Source organism: Macrobrachium rosenbergii, chromosome 37 (assembly GCF_040412425.1).
Source record: "Macrobrachium rosenbergii isolate ZJJX-2024 chromosome 37, ASM4041242v1, whole genome shotgun sequence".
Classification (NCBI taxonomy): domain Eukaryota; kingdom Metazoa; phylum Arthropoda; class Malacostraca; order Decapoda; family Palaemonidae; genus Macrobrachium; species Macrobrachium rosenbergii.
Window position 1 is genome coordinate 11,461,591 of NC_089777.1, and position 16,547 is coordinate 11,478,137.

A 16,547-nucleotide genomic window follows, 5' to 3' on the forward strand; every position below is an offset into this window, starting at 1 on the left:
AATTATGGGGGTTTTTGTTTGTATACAGTACACAGTTATTCCATGTTATTTTTATCTCATTTTGAAATTTGAGTAGTGTACCTAGTAACATGAATTTCATAAATTATAATTTTTCAGAATATTTTTCATGGTGCAATGAGTCTCAATCAGCTCTTAATATCAAGACCATCATCACTACAGCCAAGTCCTTTCACTCCAATTACTGGCCTCCTTTTGTGTGGATCTGGTGCTCATCCTGGTGGGGGAGTTATGGGAGCACCTGGGCGACTTGCAGCGCTCTCAGCACTAACGCTTTGATTTTGGTAGAAAATATAAGATTTATTTATTCAGTAACTCTGTGTGATATTTGCTAAGTATTATTTACATTATTGTCATGATACTGAAGATTTAGTATTTTTATAGTGGTCAGTTTTTTAGTGACTAACTCTTCTTGGTCAGGGATGGGCATGATTATTTGAGGCATAATAGTAGTTCTAGAGTGCAGTGAACTGCCACTGGTGAGAAAAAAATATTATTTGAACAAATTTCGTGGGAAAATTGTTCACATCACTTCAATGGGCCATAAATGACTTATGGAAACTCTTACAGCAACACTATTTAGCTCCGTACACCCGTACAGGATAGGGAAATCAGTGTGACTTGAGATTTCATGGGGCAATGTACTGCACTGCCCCTTCCCAGAGCGTCTTTTTATTTATTTGCTCAAAAATATGACCAGGGATTGCTGTTGGTTTTAGTCCTTATCTTTTATGATAGTGTGTCGGCTATAATTGTAGTTTTACAAACTAAATTACGTACAAAGAAATACTAGAAAAAACATGTATACCTCAATAAGAGGTACTGCATCTCCCCATCTCAGTACATCTGATGAATATTTTATCATAAATATACTCAGAATTTGTCACTGATTTTAGTTCTTATCTGTTATGATATTGTGTGAGCTGTAATTATAATTAAAAAAAAAAAAAAAAATAGAAGACATGCATCATTTGGTAAAATTTGCATATTTTTATGAATGTTTTGGAAAAGAGGCCCTCATACAGGGTTGGAAGTATTCACTTTTAATAATTTTTTTTCTTAGTGCAGTTGCACATACAAAAAAATAAAATAAAGATATGCATTACTTGGTAAAATTTGCATATTTTTATGAGTGTTTTGGAAAAGAGGCTCCCATACACGGTTAGAAGTATTCACTTTTAATCATTTTTATTCTTATGTGCATGTGCATATCTTCCTTTTCAATTTTTTTTTTAATTGGCCAACCTTAAAGTTTGCCCCAGTCTAGGGGTGTGCTTAATGTATATTTTAGCCTGGCCTGTAGGGGTTGGGTGTGCTTAATATATATTTTAGCCTGGCCTGTAGGGGTTGAGTCCTTATTGATTGATTATGAAACTTAGGTCTTGAAGACCAAGTGCTGGAACCCATCAAGATTATTCAGCACCGTAATGAAGGTGAAATATATAAAGTAATAATATGATTGATAATGAATCGGTGATGATATACTAGTAAAATTCAGTGTTAAAATATTAATGTTTTGCTTTAGTGTGTGTTTATAGTGAAATTTTTTTGGAGAGTTTTGTATTGGACCCATTTTTTGGACACCAACGTTGAGCAAAATATGAATTTCCAGTCATACATGTTTTCAGTGTTGTAACTCTTACTTTCTCAGACATTAAAACTTAAAGCTAGTAAAAGCCTGGAATTGATAATTTTGATTTGCAATTGTTGGGTTTTACAGTTTATTCATTTTCAGAATAATTTTGCACTAATGGAACAAGAGGATTTTTGTAAAAATTCTTGCTTTTAACTATCCTGTAGATGATCTTTTGACAAATTTAAATGACAGGGCTTTCAAAGAATGACACTTAGTGGCATGATTTTATGTACTGTACATTGCTTTTTAATATTTTGTTGGCCTAGAATATATTCATTACTTTTCTACATGAGACTTCCTAGATTGATATTAGCCATTGATAGCAAACTTTTTGTAGATATGTGAGCACAATTTCTTTTAAAGGGCTAGGCAGGTCTTCAGGTTACTTCTATTAAATGACAAGAGATATAAACCACCTTTCCAAGTCACATGAGGCTTTCAGTGATATCAGTTTTTTTTATTTTATCTGCATTATGAAATTTATCTTGAAACTTGAGTGATGTTAGTCCTCTCTGACTGAATTGGGATTTTGAGGTCGTCACGAATGTTAAGCTAGTTTTTTTTTTTTTTTTTTTTTTTTTTGTCAGAAATCAGTTTAGTTAAGATTACTTTTTTCTAATTTATACTTTAAATAGATTGATATATCTTCTTTTCACAAAATTAATTTTTGTAATCTTTCATAGTTTCTCACCCTTTATAGAATTTCAAAGTACTTTAGCTTATCCAATAAGATGATTTGTTGTGTATTTCTTTAATGTTTAAATTCCTTGAGTGAACTAACATAAGGCAGACTGGCATAAATTTTTCCTTTGAAATATTTTGTTTTAGGTATAATGGGTGAAATACAATTTTTTTCAAGATTTCCATTGGTTTTGTATATGGACAAGACAATTCGGGTGGGAAATATTTTAAGTCCATCATGCTGGGCAAACAGTTCCATCTCTAATTACCTGGTTACGTTTGTAGGACTCATGTCCAAATAACTGCTAATTAGAGAATTAGTATTCTGATTATTTACTTTTATGGTAAATAAGTACCTACCAGTACCCATTTTGTCCCACATGCATTTCCCCCTCATCCTTTTACTTTTCACCTGTTCCCTTTGACAACCTTTCCATCTAGCTCCCCAACTTCTCTAACTTCACATTGCTAAAATTTTTACTTCTTAAGAACAAATCCTTTGGTCATGCCAAATTTGGGTCTAGTGGGACTAAATGGTCTTGTTAAACTGATTTATGATTTTCATATACAAATGTAAATTGCCTGGATCCTGCCTGCTGAATTCACACCATCTGACTCTTTAAGAGGAATAGCATTGAATAGGTTATAACCTATAGAGTGTAGACAGGTAGAATAGATAACTTATGATGGTAAATAACCTTAATATATAAATGGAAAACTGTCAGTTACTTTTCATAAATTAATAGGCTTACCTGGAAAGGAATTTATTTTTAACAGGCAGGCAGAGATAATATGAGGGAGGTCCATGATGTTGCAGCTAAGTCCTGGAATCACCAAAGTCCTGAATTTCAATTTTAAATAAGATGTACAAAATTCCTATTTGAGCTTCCTTGACCCTTAAGTTCAAATAACATTTTTGTAATCCTATTTTGAGTATGATTAAAATTTCTTATCCTCAGGGGTTTGAGAGGCATATAATGTGCCTCGTATCCCCTAATTGTACCTATCTTTTGGAAAGCCCTTCATTTATAAATATATTTGTTAAGCAGTTTAACCAAATCTCTGAGGTACTTTGTTAACTCTCACAGGGCTGGCCAGAATGATTTGCCTGTATTTGCAATAAAGCTCAGGTATTTATTAAATTACAACTCTCAAACATTTTATGATTGGATTAACTGAAGACTGGCAGAATTTCTTGTTCCAAAACTCAACATTAAATTATATTTTGGACAGTCACACGAAAAAATGTTAAACACTCCATGTTACTACATTCTGTATGTGTAAGGATTGGATCATATGAGCTATTTGTCAAGTATCAATTGGTCTTGAAATTAGTCATTCTTGTAAGACAGGTCAAAATTACTTTGGTTTGCTGGTCCTTTATATAAAGTAATTCTATATTCCATCAGGCTTGGTCTATTTAACTATAACATTTCATATCTGCCATTTATTGATTATAATATGTTTAGGGATGTTATATAATTAATACTAATAGGAATATACATTTATCTCATGATTGTAGCTGAAGGTTTGGCTTCCCCTGTAGGAATTATCCATTAATCCCTACATGGGCAGGAATCTAACAAGCTCTACATTTATACCATTCCTATATAATTTGAGAGTTGAAAATTTTATATTTTAAGCTAGGGTAAAATTACAGTACTCTGTGATAGGATACCAAATGTGTACCTTGCATGTCACTGTAGATCAGTGGTTCTCAACCTTTTGTTACCACCCCCTCTAAGAGTTGGTCCTTCCCTCCACGCCCCCTTGCATCTATGAGTAAAATTCCCTCCCAGATTAGGAGGAAAATAAAAAAAAAGAGAAAGAGAAGGAGTTTCGAGGGACAGGGAGGAGGTAAATAATTACAAACTAATGGTCCCACAGCAAGTGGTAGACTATAGGAAACTAACGTTAAAAGGTGATACTTTTTAATTTTTTTTTTTATAAACTTCTGATATTCCACTCTTGTTAAGAAAATAACAATTTAGAATTTTTTCCCCTGGCCTGCGCCTCCCTGAAATTGCTGACGTGCATGGTTGAGAACCACTGCTGTAGATGGAACTGAAGGTTCTTTGAAGCATTATCAGTCCCACAGCAATGCTTTCTGTATTTACACTTCCATTCAATTTAGTTTTTCCCCACGTGGCTCTCAGTCTTGGTGAATTTGCCAATTGTGATTTCACTTAAGAAATCCTTTGGGGCAAGTCTAGTAGATATATTGATGTTGTGGAATCTTCAAACTGATGTACAGTTTTAAGATGCTGTGTAAAATATAACAACCTTTGTTAGTTCATATTTTTTATTTTCTTACAATTTGGTTTTGTGATATCTGCATCACAAAGAATTTGGTGGCATGTTAAATGTAATGTTTCACTATTATGTAATAAATCACAAGTGCAGAAAACATTTTATCAAATAAAAAGACAGCTAATTGAGATTGCCAACGAATCCCTCCTGACCTTAACTCAAGACGATTAATAACATAAAGCAAGTAGATTCATTTGTTAAGTTTCAAAATAATTATGTTCTTTAATTCTGGAAATTAGATTTTCTCATTAGAACCATAACTCATATGTCAACATTCATGGTATTTGAATGTTCCCAGACACTGCAACTTGTTTTTGTCCACCAGAGTTGATGGGACCAAGTCCACTTGTCCACAGATGAACCAATAATGCCCGTGAAATGACTGTGACACACTGAAAACATCATCATCAAACAGTCTACTGAAGAAGAGTCTGCATTCTTTCAGGAACTTCAGAGAGGTAAATGAGGCAGGCAAATGGGCTCAACTGAAAGACAAACAGGCACAATGGCGCTGAATAATCCTGATGGGTTCCGGTGCTTGGTCTTCCAGACCTAAATTTCATAATCAATCAAAGAGGCACAATGGTGACAGCCTTTTGTGGTGTCTGCAGCAGGAGCAAAAAGAGAGAATTTAAATCTTGTGCTTCCTACCCTTAGCACATTTTGACTGAGGTGGAGGCAATGCAAACACGGAATCCTTATCCAAAAACTAAAGTCTTCACTGCAGGAGAAAAACACAAATCAACAATAAAGTCTGAAGAGACATCTGCAGAGGTCTTTGGAGCATGAAGCTTTTAAAACCCTCCTTGGGAGTAAAGGAACCACTCAACTCACCAACTTCAATACATTGGGCAGCTCTGTTGGAATTCCATTGGCCTGTACATGACTGGCACTTTTAAATTCAAAATCTTCACAAGAGGGAAACTGAATGCAGGGCCTGCTCTAAAGCAGATATGAAGATTGTTACAATTACACCCTCTATCCTTATGAGTACTCAATTGTGTGGCACAATGGAAGTTGTTACTGAAAATCCTTACAAACATGCAAACAAAAGTAATGGAGGAAATAATGTTCAGACAATATACACACACTCATGAAACAAGTAACTTCAAGATTATGAAACTTCAAATTAGAATAAGGAAACAAATAAAAAATACTACAGTAACTGGCTGCACATACAACTGAAAAATGGAGGTAATCCATTACAGTACTGTGAAATAGGAAAGAAGGAAAACTAAATATTTTTTTTGTACAATAAAATTACCTTTACATAAACCCTGAAATTTTGACCATATAATTACAGAAACCTATTCACCATAAAATAGCCTTTACACTACAAAATACATAAAGCCAGGCACAAAGTTGAGAGAAAATCCACTGTATGTGATTGGCCAACTCCCCAATCCCAAGAAGCAACTACCACCTCTCTCTTGTGCTGGAATCTGAGAGAGAGAGAGCGAAACTAGGTGGTGAATGGGTTTGCATGGAAACTTTTCCAAAGTTAATAAAATATCCAATTGCTATTTTTGATGGAAGGTGATGCAAATGGTTTTGAAGGGTGAGGTGCTATAAGTTCTCCCAAACTCTGGAAAGGTGGCTGACATGGGCAGGCCGGGCACTTCCAGCTGTTGTTACAGTGGAACGGTTTGAAAGTGTTGAGCTTGTAATCAGGGAACTTGAATGATTCGAAGAATATTCAGACAAACCAGTGACACACTGCCTAAGCACCAAAGCTCTACTGAAAATTATAGCTGAAAGTTAGCAGGAAAATTAACAATTATCTTACAAGACAGTGGTGGTAAAAAATAAACACCCAAAATGAAACATTAAAAAGCAATCCATGGAATCTTGAGGATAACTAGGTGTGAGTTACAGAAAGCTGAAAACGACTCAAAATAATAGGTTGCAGGTGATGCCACTGGCAAATTCTGATTAGAAGGTTCTTCCAAGTGGGATGACCATTTGGATTTTCCATAATATGTAAAAGGTCTAGCAAATGCTTTTGCAGTGACCAAAATAAAGCACTGAAATTATAAAGGAGTTTCTTGATGTTCAATACTTCACTAGTACCTAAGACAGATGGCTAAATTGGGGTTTAAAGTACAGTATTGATATCAGTGCCACCCCAGGCCAGAAGCATCTCATCCACTGCCCAAGCTGCTACAAAGACCAGTCCCTCTGGTGTTCAAAGATGTGAACAGATTTGGCTGTGGTCTCTCCAACACCTACCAAACGGCCTTGGAGATGAAGTGCTGAGACCACTCCAAAAAATCTGATTACTTGAGTGTTCACAAACATAAATTGTGCCACTATTGTTAATATTCTCATTTAACCGGCACTTTTAACTGAGTGAAAACTACCAAAAGACAAACAAGGACTCTAACCTTGTTCCTACCTGTTTTTGCAATAAGCTATGGTGGTGATGTCGGACATGATCCCTATGCATCTACAGTACTTGATAATTTCGTGATAGAGGCTTGCAGGCCTATGGTTATGGCATGTAACTCCAGGTAGCGTGTGCACTTTCATTGTTTCTCTTACAGCTATACTCTTGCTAGAAGGTCTGACAAGATGAAGCCACCAGCCTTACCCAAAACAACTAAAACACAAATTAGTTGGGGTCCAACAAACAACGCTCTTCTATCCAACAGAAATTGTGAAGAATTCTCTGTGACTGGAACTTGGACATAATACAACTGTTGTCTAACATAAAAACACAGGTGAAATTCACCACTGTATTTTAAAGACTTTTCATAGATATTCACTAAAAGCATGCTGTGTTTTCTGAGGCTACATGTTGGAGCTCAAATAACACTTCTGACTTAGGATCTTAACTAATTTAGATTTGAATACAGCCTTCAAACAGGAGAGAATGGAAACCCCATTGTATTTATAAACACTGTACAATGTCTTGATCAGTGACAGAAATCCCTCCAAAAATTTTTGGACTTGAGCTAGAGGAAACTGTGAACTGTGGAGCATAAATACAAGTACAGTACAAAATGGAATTAATTTGCAAAAAACCTTTCCATCTATACAATGTTAAAAAACTGACTTATGGACCAATGTAACAAAACTGAGCCTTAACACCAGAGACAGAACAAAAATAAATTTATTAATTATTAATAGTTAAAAATGTTTTTTTAAAACAGTAAATTGACAAAGCCAGCATTTTATGATGTAAAATTAGAATTTATAAATGAAATACATTGTGAAAGGCCTAACAATATGCTACAGCAAAGGAAGTTTCCAAGACTATAACTCCACAAAAAACTTGAGGCAAAAATATATTAGTTAAGGGAAGAGGAAGACTTTGTCTACAAAACTGTTGTGAAGCTTCATTCTATTCTAACTTTTGATCTCAACCTACTGCAACTTTCATAAGACAATGAAATACCCTATATGTACTAAACAATTCCACAAAAGAAGACTATACCCAACAGTATTAAATACACTGTTCTGTCTCTTCTAGTCATACAAACCACCTAAACAATTTAAATTCTTGTAAAGATTGATTCTTAACCACATCATCTTAGTACATCTAATTGTTAAGTATAATTTGGAAAGCCAGTATTTTGGCACTGAAGACTAAAATGTTATACAGTAAATACTTACGAAAACCGAGAAGTTTTTTTAAGTTACATATTAAATCTACCACAGCTCAGATGGTCCCTTTATGGGTACAGTTAAAACCTACAAAATCCTTCTCAATTAACAAATTCCTCACAAGCAAAAGAGTACTGTACTGCATATTTAATTAATAAGGAATCTGCTATGGAAAACCCAATTTTCTTAAATGCCTTTCACAAAACCTTACAACAAAACAAAAATTTCATATTGAACTTATCCTTTTGATACATCTTGCTCACTTCTGTTATTAATGTAAACTGTTTTCAGTCAGACCTCAAAACAGAACATATCTTATTTTAAATGTCTTGTCCATACATGAGACTCCCAACAGAGTGGTGTCAAGCCAAATGGCAAAAACAAAAATAGCTGTAAATGTATTAATGATTCTCAATCTTACTTCTACCAAACAATATTCTTCCAAGAACCACTAGTTATCCTAATGCTGTACTAATACCATTGCTAGCATTCATATAGCATCCACGTCATCAACACTGACAAGCCTTATGGTGAGATGTTTTTACCAATATATACCTGAAAGTTAACATACATGAAAAGATCTACAAAAGAAATTCATTCAAAATACCGTACCAATAGACAGAATTTCTGTGACAATTGTACAAACCTGAAAGACAAATGCACAATGGGCTTGACTGTATTTTTCTATTTCACAAAACTTTTGAGTGATATAGACTTCACAACTTACTTTGATACCTGTATCACAGTAAATATATAATTTTTTAGTCACACATTCTCTAGCAGAAAGGCATTTGTGTAATCTTTTAAATTAATGGAACAAAACAAATCTACTGTTCACTTAACATAGTTTTCATACAGAATTCTTGGTAAACACAAAAAACATGAAGCCATGAAAACCATGCTTTCATCAAGAAAATCCTGATTATCATTAATCATTAATCAGATGAGCATGAACTATATAAAGTGGTAATCAGGTTTAAATTTGAAGTAAAATATCTGCAGTATTAATAATACCAATTTCCATGTAAGCTTGAACATACCAATGATAATGACATAATGACAAAAATTCTTTAGATTGTCAAGTCTTTGCATAACTTTGTGAAAAAGGATCCCTTCCGCTGAAATGACCCTCTGTAAATAAACAACAATAATATTCAACTCTTGAAACAGTAACTTTAAATACATTAAGTAAATCTTCAATTACACAGCAGGAATTAATTCATGCACAAGACACCATCTTCTAGAAAAATGAAGGCTACCTTAACAGTCCTTGGCCACATGTTTCAGCCACTTAGAAGTTCATTTTCCTTCATTCATGTACTAAAAACAAAAGAGAAAAATCTACTCTATACATTTCTGTGATACTGGTTTCCGGTTTATATATTAACAGAATTTCAACAGCCTGATAAAAAAAAATATACTAAAACTTGTGTACTAAAAGCAAACTAAAATTTCCCATACTTGATGGATTTCCTATTCACATTTTTATGCAGTTTTTAAATCATATGAAATAACTATTGGACTGAAATATGTTTTTTCAATGTTCTCATCTCCATGACCTTCAGTAAAAACTACAGTACATTTTGCTTATCAGTGTCAAATAAAATTCAGTCTATGCCTAAATTTATACATCCTTCATGTTTTGTCAGTCCGTCTTTGAACTTAAAAAAAAGTTTATAACTAAAGTTTAACCAGACCACTGGGCTGATTAACAGCCAGGGTGATCTCAGTCCATTATAAACCTAGCAACAATCGTGGAAGCAACCACATTATAGCAAGAAATGAATTTCTATCACATAAATTCCTCTTATTCTTCATTGTCCGGTCGGAGATCGAAGACAGTTCATATTCAGGGCCAATTATTGGGACAACTTGCAGGTGGGATGCTCCATTAGAGCACCTGACATGGTGCACAGTAGACATTACTTAAGATTGTTTGTAGTGTTCCTTCGGCCTCTAGCTGCATCCACTTTTCAGCCTTTTACTGTACTCAACCTCCATTCCCACTTCCTTTCTTCCATCTTGCTGTCCAAAAACTCCCAACTCCCTCTTATTACTGTCTCAAGCACTAAATTGTAGGAAATGCCCCAGTGCTTGGCTTTAAATCCAAATTTTCACAAACAATTAATGGGATATCTGCCTGAAAAAATTGGCAGATCTCTTCCCTGTAATCAAACTACAAAATTCGGAAAAACACATGCCTCCTTGGAAACAGGGGTCCTGTATATTAACATTTTTAGAAAATAAGTTATGAATTATTATCAATCTCGTTTGAAGATAATGTTTACAACAACCTCACTCTGAGGTATAAAACTTCTAACCAGTGATACTGCAGGATAATACTCATTCCACTCAACCATAAAGGGCTTACAAGGGTGGGAAACATATATAACTGCATACACTTGGAATTAGTATACCTGGTGCTAACAATGTGATGAAGAAAGCAATTTTGAAGTGTTCATCCTCATATGAGATAATGGTAATAATGGGGGCATGAATTATGTTTTAAACATGTTCATGGATGAAGTTTTTCATTCACAAAAGAAATTTAAATAATGACAGAAAATTACAAAATAAGAACCTGTGCAATTATGAGATACAAGGGCAAATAAAACAATTTTGAATGTGTCCAGTTACAAAAGGGCAACAAAACTTGAATCTTGAGTTTTACAAAAACCTGAATTTGGAAAAGGGTGAAAATATTACAAATTTTTAGTAATGTGAATTTTTCATAGGCATACCAACCAGAGCCTTTTATTTAAAAGTATTACTGAGTAGCAAATTTGAAACTTGGTAACATGGTACATAACTGGTGGTAGGTGGGGGGGGGACCCCCAATTGTCTGCCATTACCTAGCACTTTTTCCTTTGGCATCAGGGAATAAGTGGAGTGGTTGAGGTAGGACTACAATAAAAGGCTTGCATGCTTAGGAAAAATACAGTAAACTTTTAAAAATCGTAATTTGTTCCAAAGGGAATAAAAACTATCATCTTTCACTCCTTAGCTGGGAAATATTCTCTCACCTGACTGGTAAGTTGAACCTTCACCCAAAAACATCACTTTTCTAGTCCCAGTAGTGAGCAGAGAAGCAATGATGACTGAAACCTATTCATTTTGCATAGGGATGCCAGAGCATAAAGCTCTGAGCCTGAGTGAGAAGTGTCTGGATTCTTGCTCACACAAGAAAACCTTAGAGAACAATGAGTGACACAAGTAGGAAGGCAGATTAAATCAAGTCAATAAATATGGATGATTCAGATTATAAATGTACCAGCCTCCTAATCCAGTTAAGAGGAAGAATGGGGTGAACTGCATCTTATAAACCAAAGCTCTATGACTGGATGCTCGATTGTGTAGTTTACCTGTATTTATACCCAATCCAGCATGTGCTCAGCCTGAGCTGCTGCCTCAAACAGAGAGGAAAAAAGGAAGACAAGAGCCAGTCACTCTATTATTCAACCTCCAGCCTTATGCCCTCTGAATACCTAAGAAAAGATGTTTTTCTGTCCAAGAGGTGCTTGGGTGACTACACAACCTGTTCAGCAGTTACCTCAGGCCCCAAAAAGGCATCCAGGGACTTGTAGGATATATTCACTAAGTAAAATGAGGTCAAGTGGTCTGACATCTCCAGACACCTGCCCTCATTACCTGTGCTAACAAAAATTTGCTCCAAAATGTAAGGGACATTCCCACACCCGACTTTGTGAGCTCTCACCTGAACTGCATAACTGTCCACTTCACCAGATAAGTCATAAGCTTGTTTGATTGCAGAACGAAGCCAGAAAGCAAAGTTGCTCCTGGACACTTGTGCTTGCTGGTATTAACAAAAAGTTCTCAAACCTAAGTTCTCAAACCTCTGCCCTGAGCGGTCAGGTCATCCTTGAGTAATATCTTATGGCTCACACAAGGTATACGAGCAGCTTGTCTAGTCACCACCAAAAAAGTCCAAGTGAGAAGGAATGAGAAACTCTTATATCTCTCATTGGGAACATATGAGTTCTGGGTTTTTGCTACAAACTCAAGAATGAATTAGAACAAGATTCACTACCCTCTGAGGGACGGATGAGATAAGATAGGTCATGCAACTCGCCAATACGCTTTTTCGTGGATAAGGCTATCAGATAGACATTCTTGAGTACGAGATCTCAGTCCAAGGCTTCCTCCAAGACTGTACAGTACTGTATCTGACTTAGATTGTGGAGGACGAGAATCGAGTCCTACTCAGGAGACCAAAGCTCCAGGGGAGGACAAGACTGCTTGAAGCTCCTTATGAGCATGGGTAATGCCACAACACAGAAATCTATGTTCTTCAGTATGAAAACCCGACTTAAAATAGTGTGATATCCTTTCACTGCAGAAACTGAGAGGAGTTTGTCTTGACTAAGGTAGATGAGGAACTCAGCAACTCTGACCAGAGAGAGATCCCTTCTTAACATCAATCTTCATGTATCTGCCTGCCTCCTCAACTGACAAGAGGTGAAAGGTAACCATTCCAAACTGCTTGTTAACTTTAGCCACTACAGTTGTGATGTCACTCATCAACTCTGTGGAGTGATCCATAACAAGATCTTGGAATGCTTGGAGGGCTAGAGCCACTACAAATACTTCAAAAACATTGATATGCAGATGAAGTTCATCTTCTGTCACCCAACTGAATACTTGCTGTTGAGGTGTGTTCTCTGCTCATCGGAGAAATGTATTATCTCAAAGTGGGGAATCCAAGGAGCTCCTACCATGAGGTTCCTGTCATCAAGTGAGATCTTCCTTTACCTCCCCTGCTCAAGTGCACTAACTGGGAAGAGAGGGTTGTTTGTGGCCAAATTATGTCACTTCAGTTACCACCAAAGTGAATGCAGGTGATGTCACCTAGGCAGATGAGCTTCTCCAGAGATGACAGGAGACAAGGGGTTGCCCATCAAAGCCGAACTGGTTATTCCCATAAGCCAACAATGCATCAAAAACTACGGAGCAACGAAAAAGGAAAGATTTTAAATGTAAAGGAAATTAAACTATTCTCTTTCGAAGCTGAATAGCTCTGTAAGTGTTCTTAGGCAACGAAAAGACGTTAAGGTCATGAAGAAATGGTCACCAAATGAAATAAAAAAAAATGGAGTGTAAAATGCGATTTTAAACAACATAATCAGTAACTGTTAGAATACAAAAGCTTGTTCTTGTTTTATTTGATTGTAATAAACTCTTATAGAGAGAGAGAGAGAGAGAGAGAGAGAGAGAGAGAGAGAGAGAGTCACTATATTAAGATTCATGAAAACATTGTCTTTTTACATGTGTACGTGCCATCAACAAAGACTTGGTATTTTTCCTTGTCAAACTTCATGTCAAATCAATTCATGATACCTGGATATTATTGAACAGCCCCCTCCTCTCTCTCTCTCTCTCTCTCCACTGCACTGTGGCGCCAAGAGTTACTCATATAAAAACAAGAGAAAATCTAATTTATTTTACCACTATTTGGTTCTTGGTTAGAAATATCCGTTGTCTTTTCAATATTTATGATTATTCAATAATTTAACAAGTCAGTACATGCGTTAACAGTAATCAGCGATTCGTACTCGACGGAGGAGGGCCTTGACAGGAGACCAGAGGCAAAGGAGAGAGAGAGAGAGAGAAAAAAAAAAAGGTTACCTCCCTTTCACACTTTGCCCCTTCAAGATGGCTGCCATGACCCGAAAGATTAGAGTGGATCTCATTCTTATTTTTTCTTACTTCGTCCGTGTCTCCAAAAGATCAGACACTCGTTCATTTTTACTATTAGCTTTTAATGTTATCATTACCATCATCATTCTTCATATACATAATCAAATACCTAAATATAAGGTACAAATGCAAACGAATGAACATAAAAGTAATTTGTGTTCTAAGTAATAGGGCCAAAAACAGGGATAGATTTACTCGACATACATCAAATTAAGGGAAATAACCACCCACCCACAGTTCCATCTACATTCATCCATTGGGTATGAAATACTTGTGGCCAGTAACTTTCAGCTCCTATATATGTACAAAAAGATGACAAAGAGTTGATGACATCATCCAAATTCAAAAATCAGAGAGGAAACAACCCTTGAAAAAAAAAATCCACTCCAATGAGTCTCCGATAAATACAACTACTATTCTTGGAATGGCTTAATACAATCAGACCCCTCCTCCAATTAATTCATTCCCTAGCCCCTAGACTACACTTCCCCTAGCCATTTCCCCTTGAGTTCGATAATCCTGCTTCCCCCTCTTTTATATATCCTTGGCCCTCCACTTTCTTCGAGTCCTATAACACTATTTCCTCTCTTCCTTAGTCCTTGTAACTTTCCATGTCCTTTGAGTCCTATAATACTACTTCCTCACTTCTTATATCCCCATACCTCTCAATGACCCCCTTATCTAGACATGTCCATCGAATCCTATAATACTACTTCCTCTCCTCCTAAACCCCCTTACCTCCCTATCTTCCTCGAGTCCTATAATACTACTCCCCCTTTTCCTAAATCCCCGTACCCCTCCATGTCGCCCTTACCTCCCCATGTCCCTCGAGTTCTACACGACTACTTCCTCTCGTCCTAAATCCCAGTACCTCTCCATGTTCCCCTTACCTCCCCATGTCCCTCGAGTCCTACAATACTACTTCCCGTCTTCCTCAATGCCAGTACCTCTCCATGTCCCCCCTTACCTTCTCATCTCCCTCGAGGCATATAATAATAACCCTCTTCTCTAATCCCCATGCCTCTCCATGTCCCTCTAACTTCCCCATGCCGGTCGAATCCCATAATACTACTTCCTCTCTTCCTACATCCCTGTACCTCTCCATGACCCTGAGTCTTACAGCACTATTTCCCATCTTCCTAAACCTCCTTACCTCTCCATGTCCCTAAACTATTACTGCCCCTCTTTAATTCATGTCCCAAAACCTCTCTCTCTTTTCCTCCTTCCCTGCCAATCTATCACAGCTATGGCCCATGTTGCCCTCTTTGCGGAAATATACGTCTTTTTTTTGAGGACATTCTTTTTGGGTTGAAACAATAGGCAGAAACTAGGCAAATACCCTACACACATCATACAGAACTGTTAAATGTCTGCAAGTCGTGGTATCATATCTCTCTCAGGAATATACATACATACATATATATATATATATATACATACATATATACATACATATATATATATATATATATATATATATATATATATATATATATATATATAAACAGAATCAAAATGAACACACACACACATATAAACTATATATATATATATTAATAATTTATATATATATATATCTTTATATATTTACTTTATAGGATAAAATATATATATATTTTATAATGACAAACTATATATATATATATATATATATAACAGATTCAAAATGAATGTTTAAGTATATAATTTATACCCAATGTATACTGAATTTGATATAAACAGGTCTTTGTGGCTTTATTTATGAGGATAAAAAGTTACGTGTTTATAATTGACAAACTGTACGTGTGTATGTATGTATATAATTTTATATGTATATATGTATATATATATATATATATATATATATATATATATATATATATATACATATACATATATACATACATACAAAAGTTTGTCAGTTATAAAATAAATCCTCACCAAAGTAACTTTCTTTATATCAAATTCAGTATACATTGGGTATAGTTCAGGGACTTAGCCATTCATTTCGATTCTGTTTTATATATGTATATTCCTGACAAGATATGATACCACGACTTGCAGACATTTAGCAGTTCTGTATGATGTGTGTAGGGTATTGACCTCTTTCTGCTTATTGTTTTAACCCAAAAAGAATGTCCTGAAAAATAGACGTGTATATACTGTGTGTGTGTGTGTATATATATATATATATATATATATATATATATATATATATATATATATATATATATATATATATATATATACACACACACACACACCCATATACATCATATCTTCGGCGTGTGTGTTTGTGTGCGAGCGCGCAGGAGCGTGTATACTCGCGCTAACATTACTATTAATATGACGTAATACGTTATTTCTCACGGATTCACTATATTTTTCTCGATATACGTTGATACAGAACTTCTGTCTGCTCTCAATACTTTAGGCAACAAAAAAGCTGAGGTAAAATAAAATTTGCGCGGTAACCTCTACACGACTTTTCAAGACGAATTCAAGAAGAGGAGAAAGCGAGACGGACCCTCGTGAATCTTCGATGAAGACCTGACGAGCGGGAACTTCCGACGGACGTCTGTGACACCTGATTCGACAGCCG

At 35.6% G+C, this 16,547-nt stretch overlaps 1 protein-coding gene and 1 long non-coding RNA gene across 6 annotated transcripts in view; one reads left to right on the plus strand and one right to left on the minus strand.

Moving 5' to 3' along the window:
• Positions 1-5,220, plus strand: part of LOC136825296 (pyridine nucleotide-disulfide oxidoreductase domain-containing protein 2-like) — a 51,241-nt gene extending 46,021 nt beyond the window's left edge. The window contains exons 11-12 of one of the 2 annotated variants that reach the window (XM_067081405.1): positions 118-302; positions 5,091-5,220. In XM_067081405.1, coding sequence (XP_066937506.1) covers positions 118-297 — 180 coding nt within the window. In that variant the 3' untranslated portion in view covers positions 298-302; positions 5,091-5,220. Of the gene's footprint in view, positions 1-117; positions 303-3,112; positions 3,213-5,090 lie in introns of those variants that run through there. The other variant, XM_067081404.1, reaches the window with a different exon arrangement.
• Positions 5,221-7,366: 2,146 nt separating this feature from the next.
• The window catches only part of LOC136825297 (uncharacterized), a 53,000-nt gene continuing 43,819 nt past the window's right edge, over positions 7,367-16,547 (minus strand). For 2 of the 4 annotated variants that reach the window (XR_010849289.1, XR_010849285.1), the window contains one exon: positions 7,367-8,806. This is a non-coding gene — a long non-coding RNA (uncharacterized lncRNA). Of the gene's footprint in view, positions 9,572-16,547 lie in introns of all 4 variants that reach the window. The other 2 variants (XR_010849287.1, XR_010849288.1) reach the window with 2 other exon arrangements.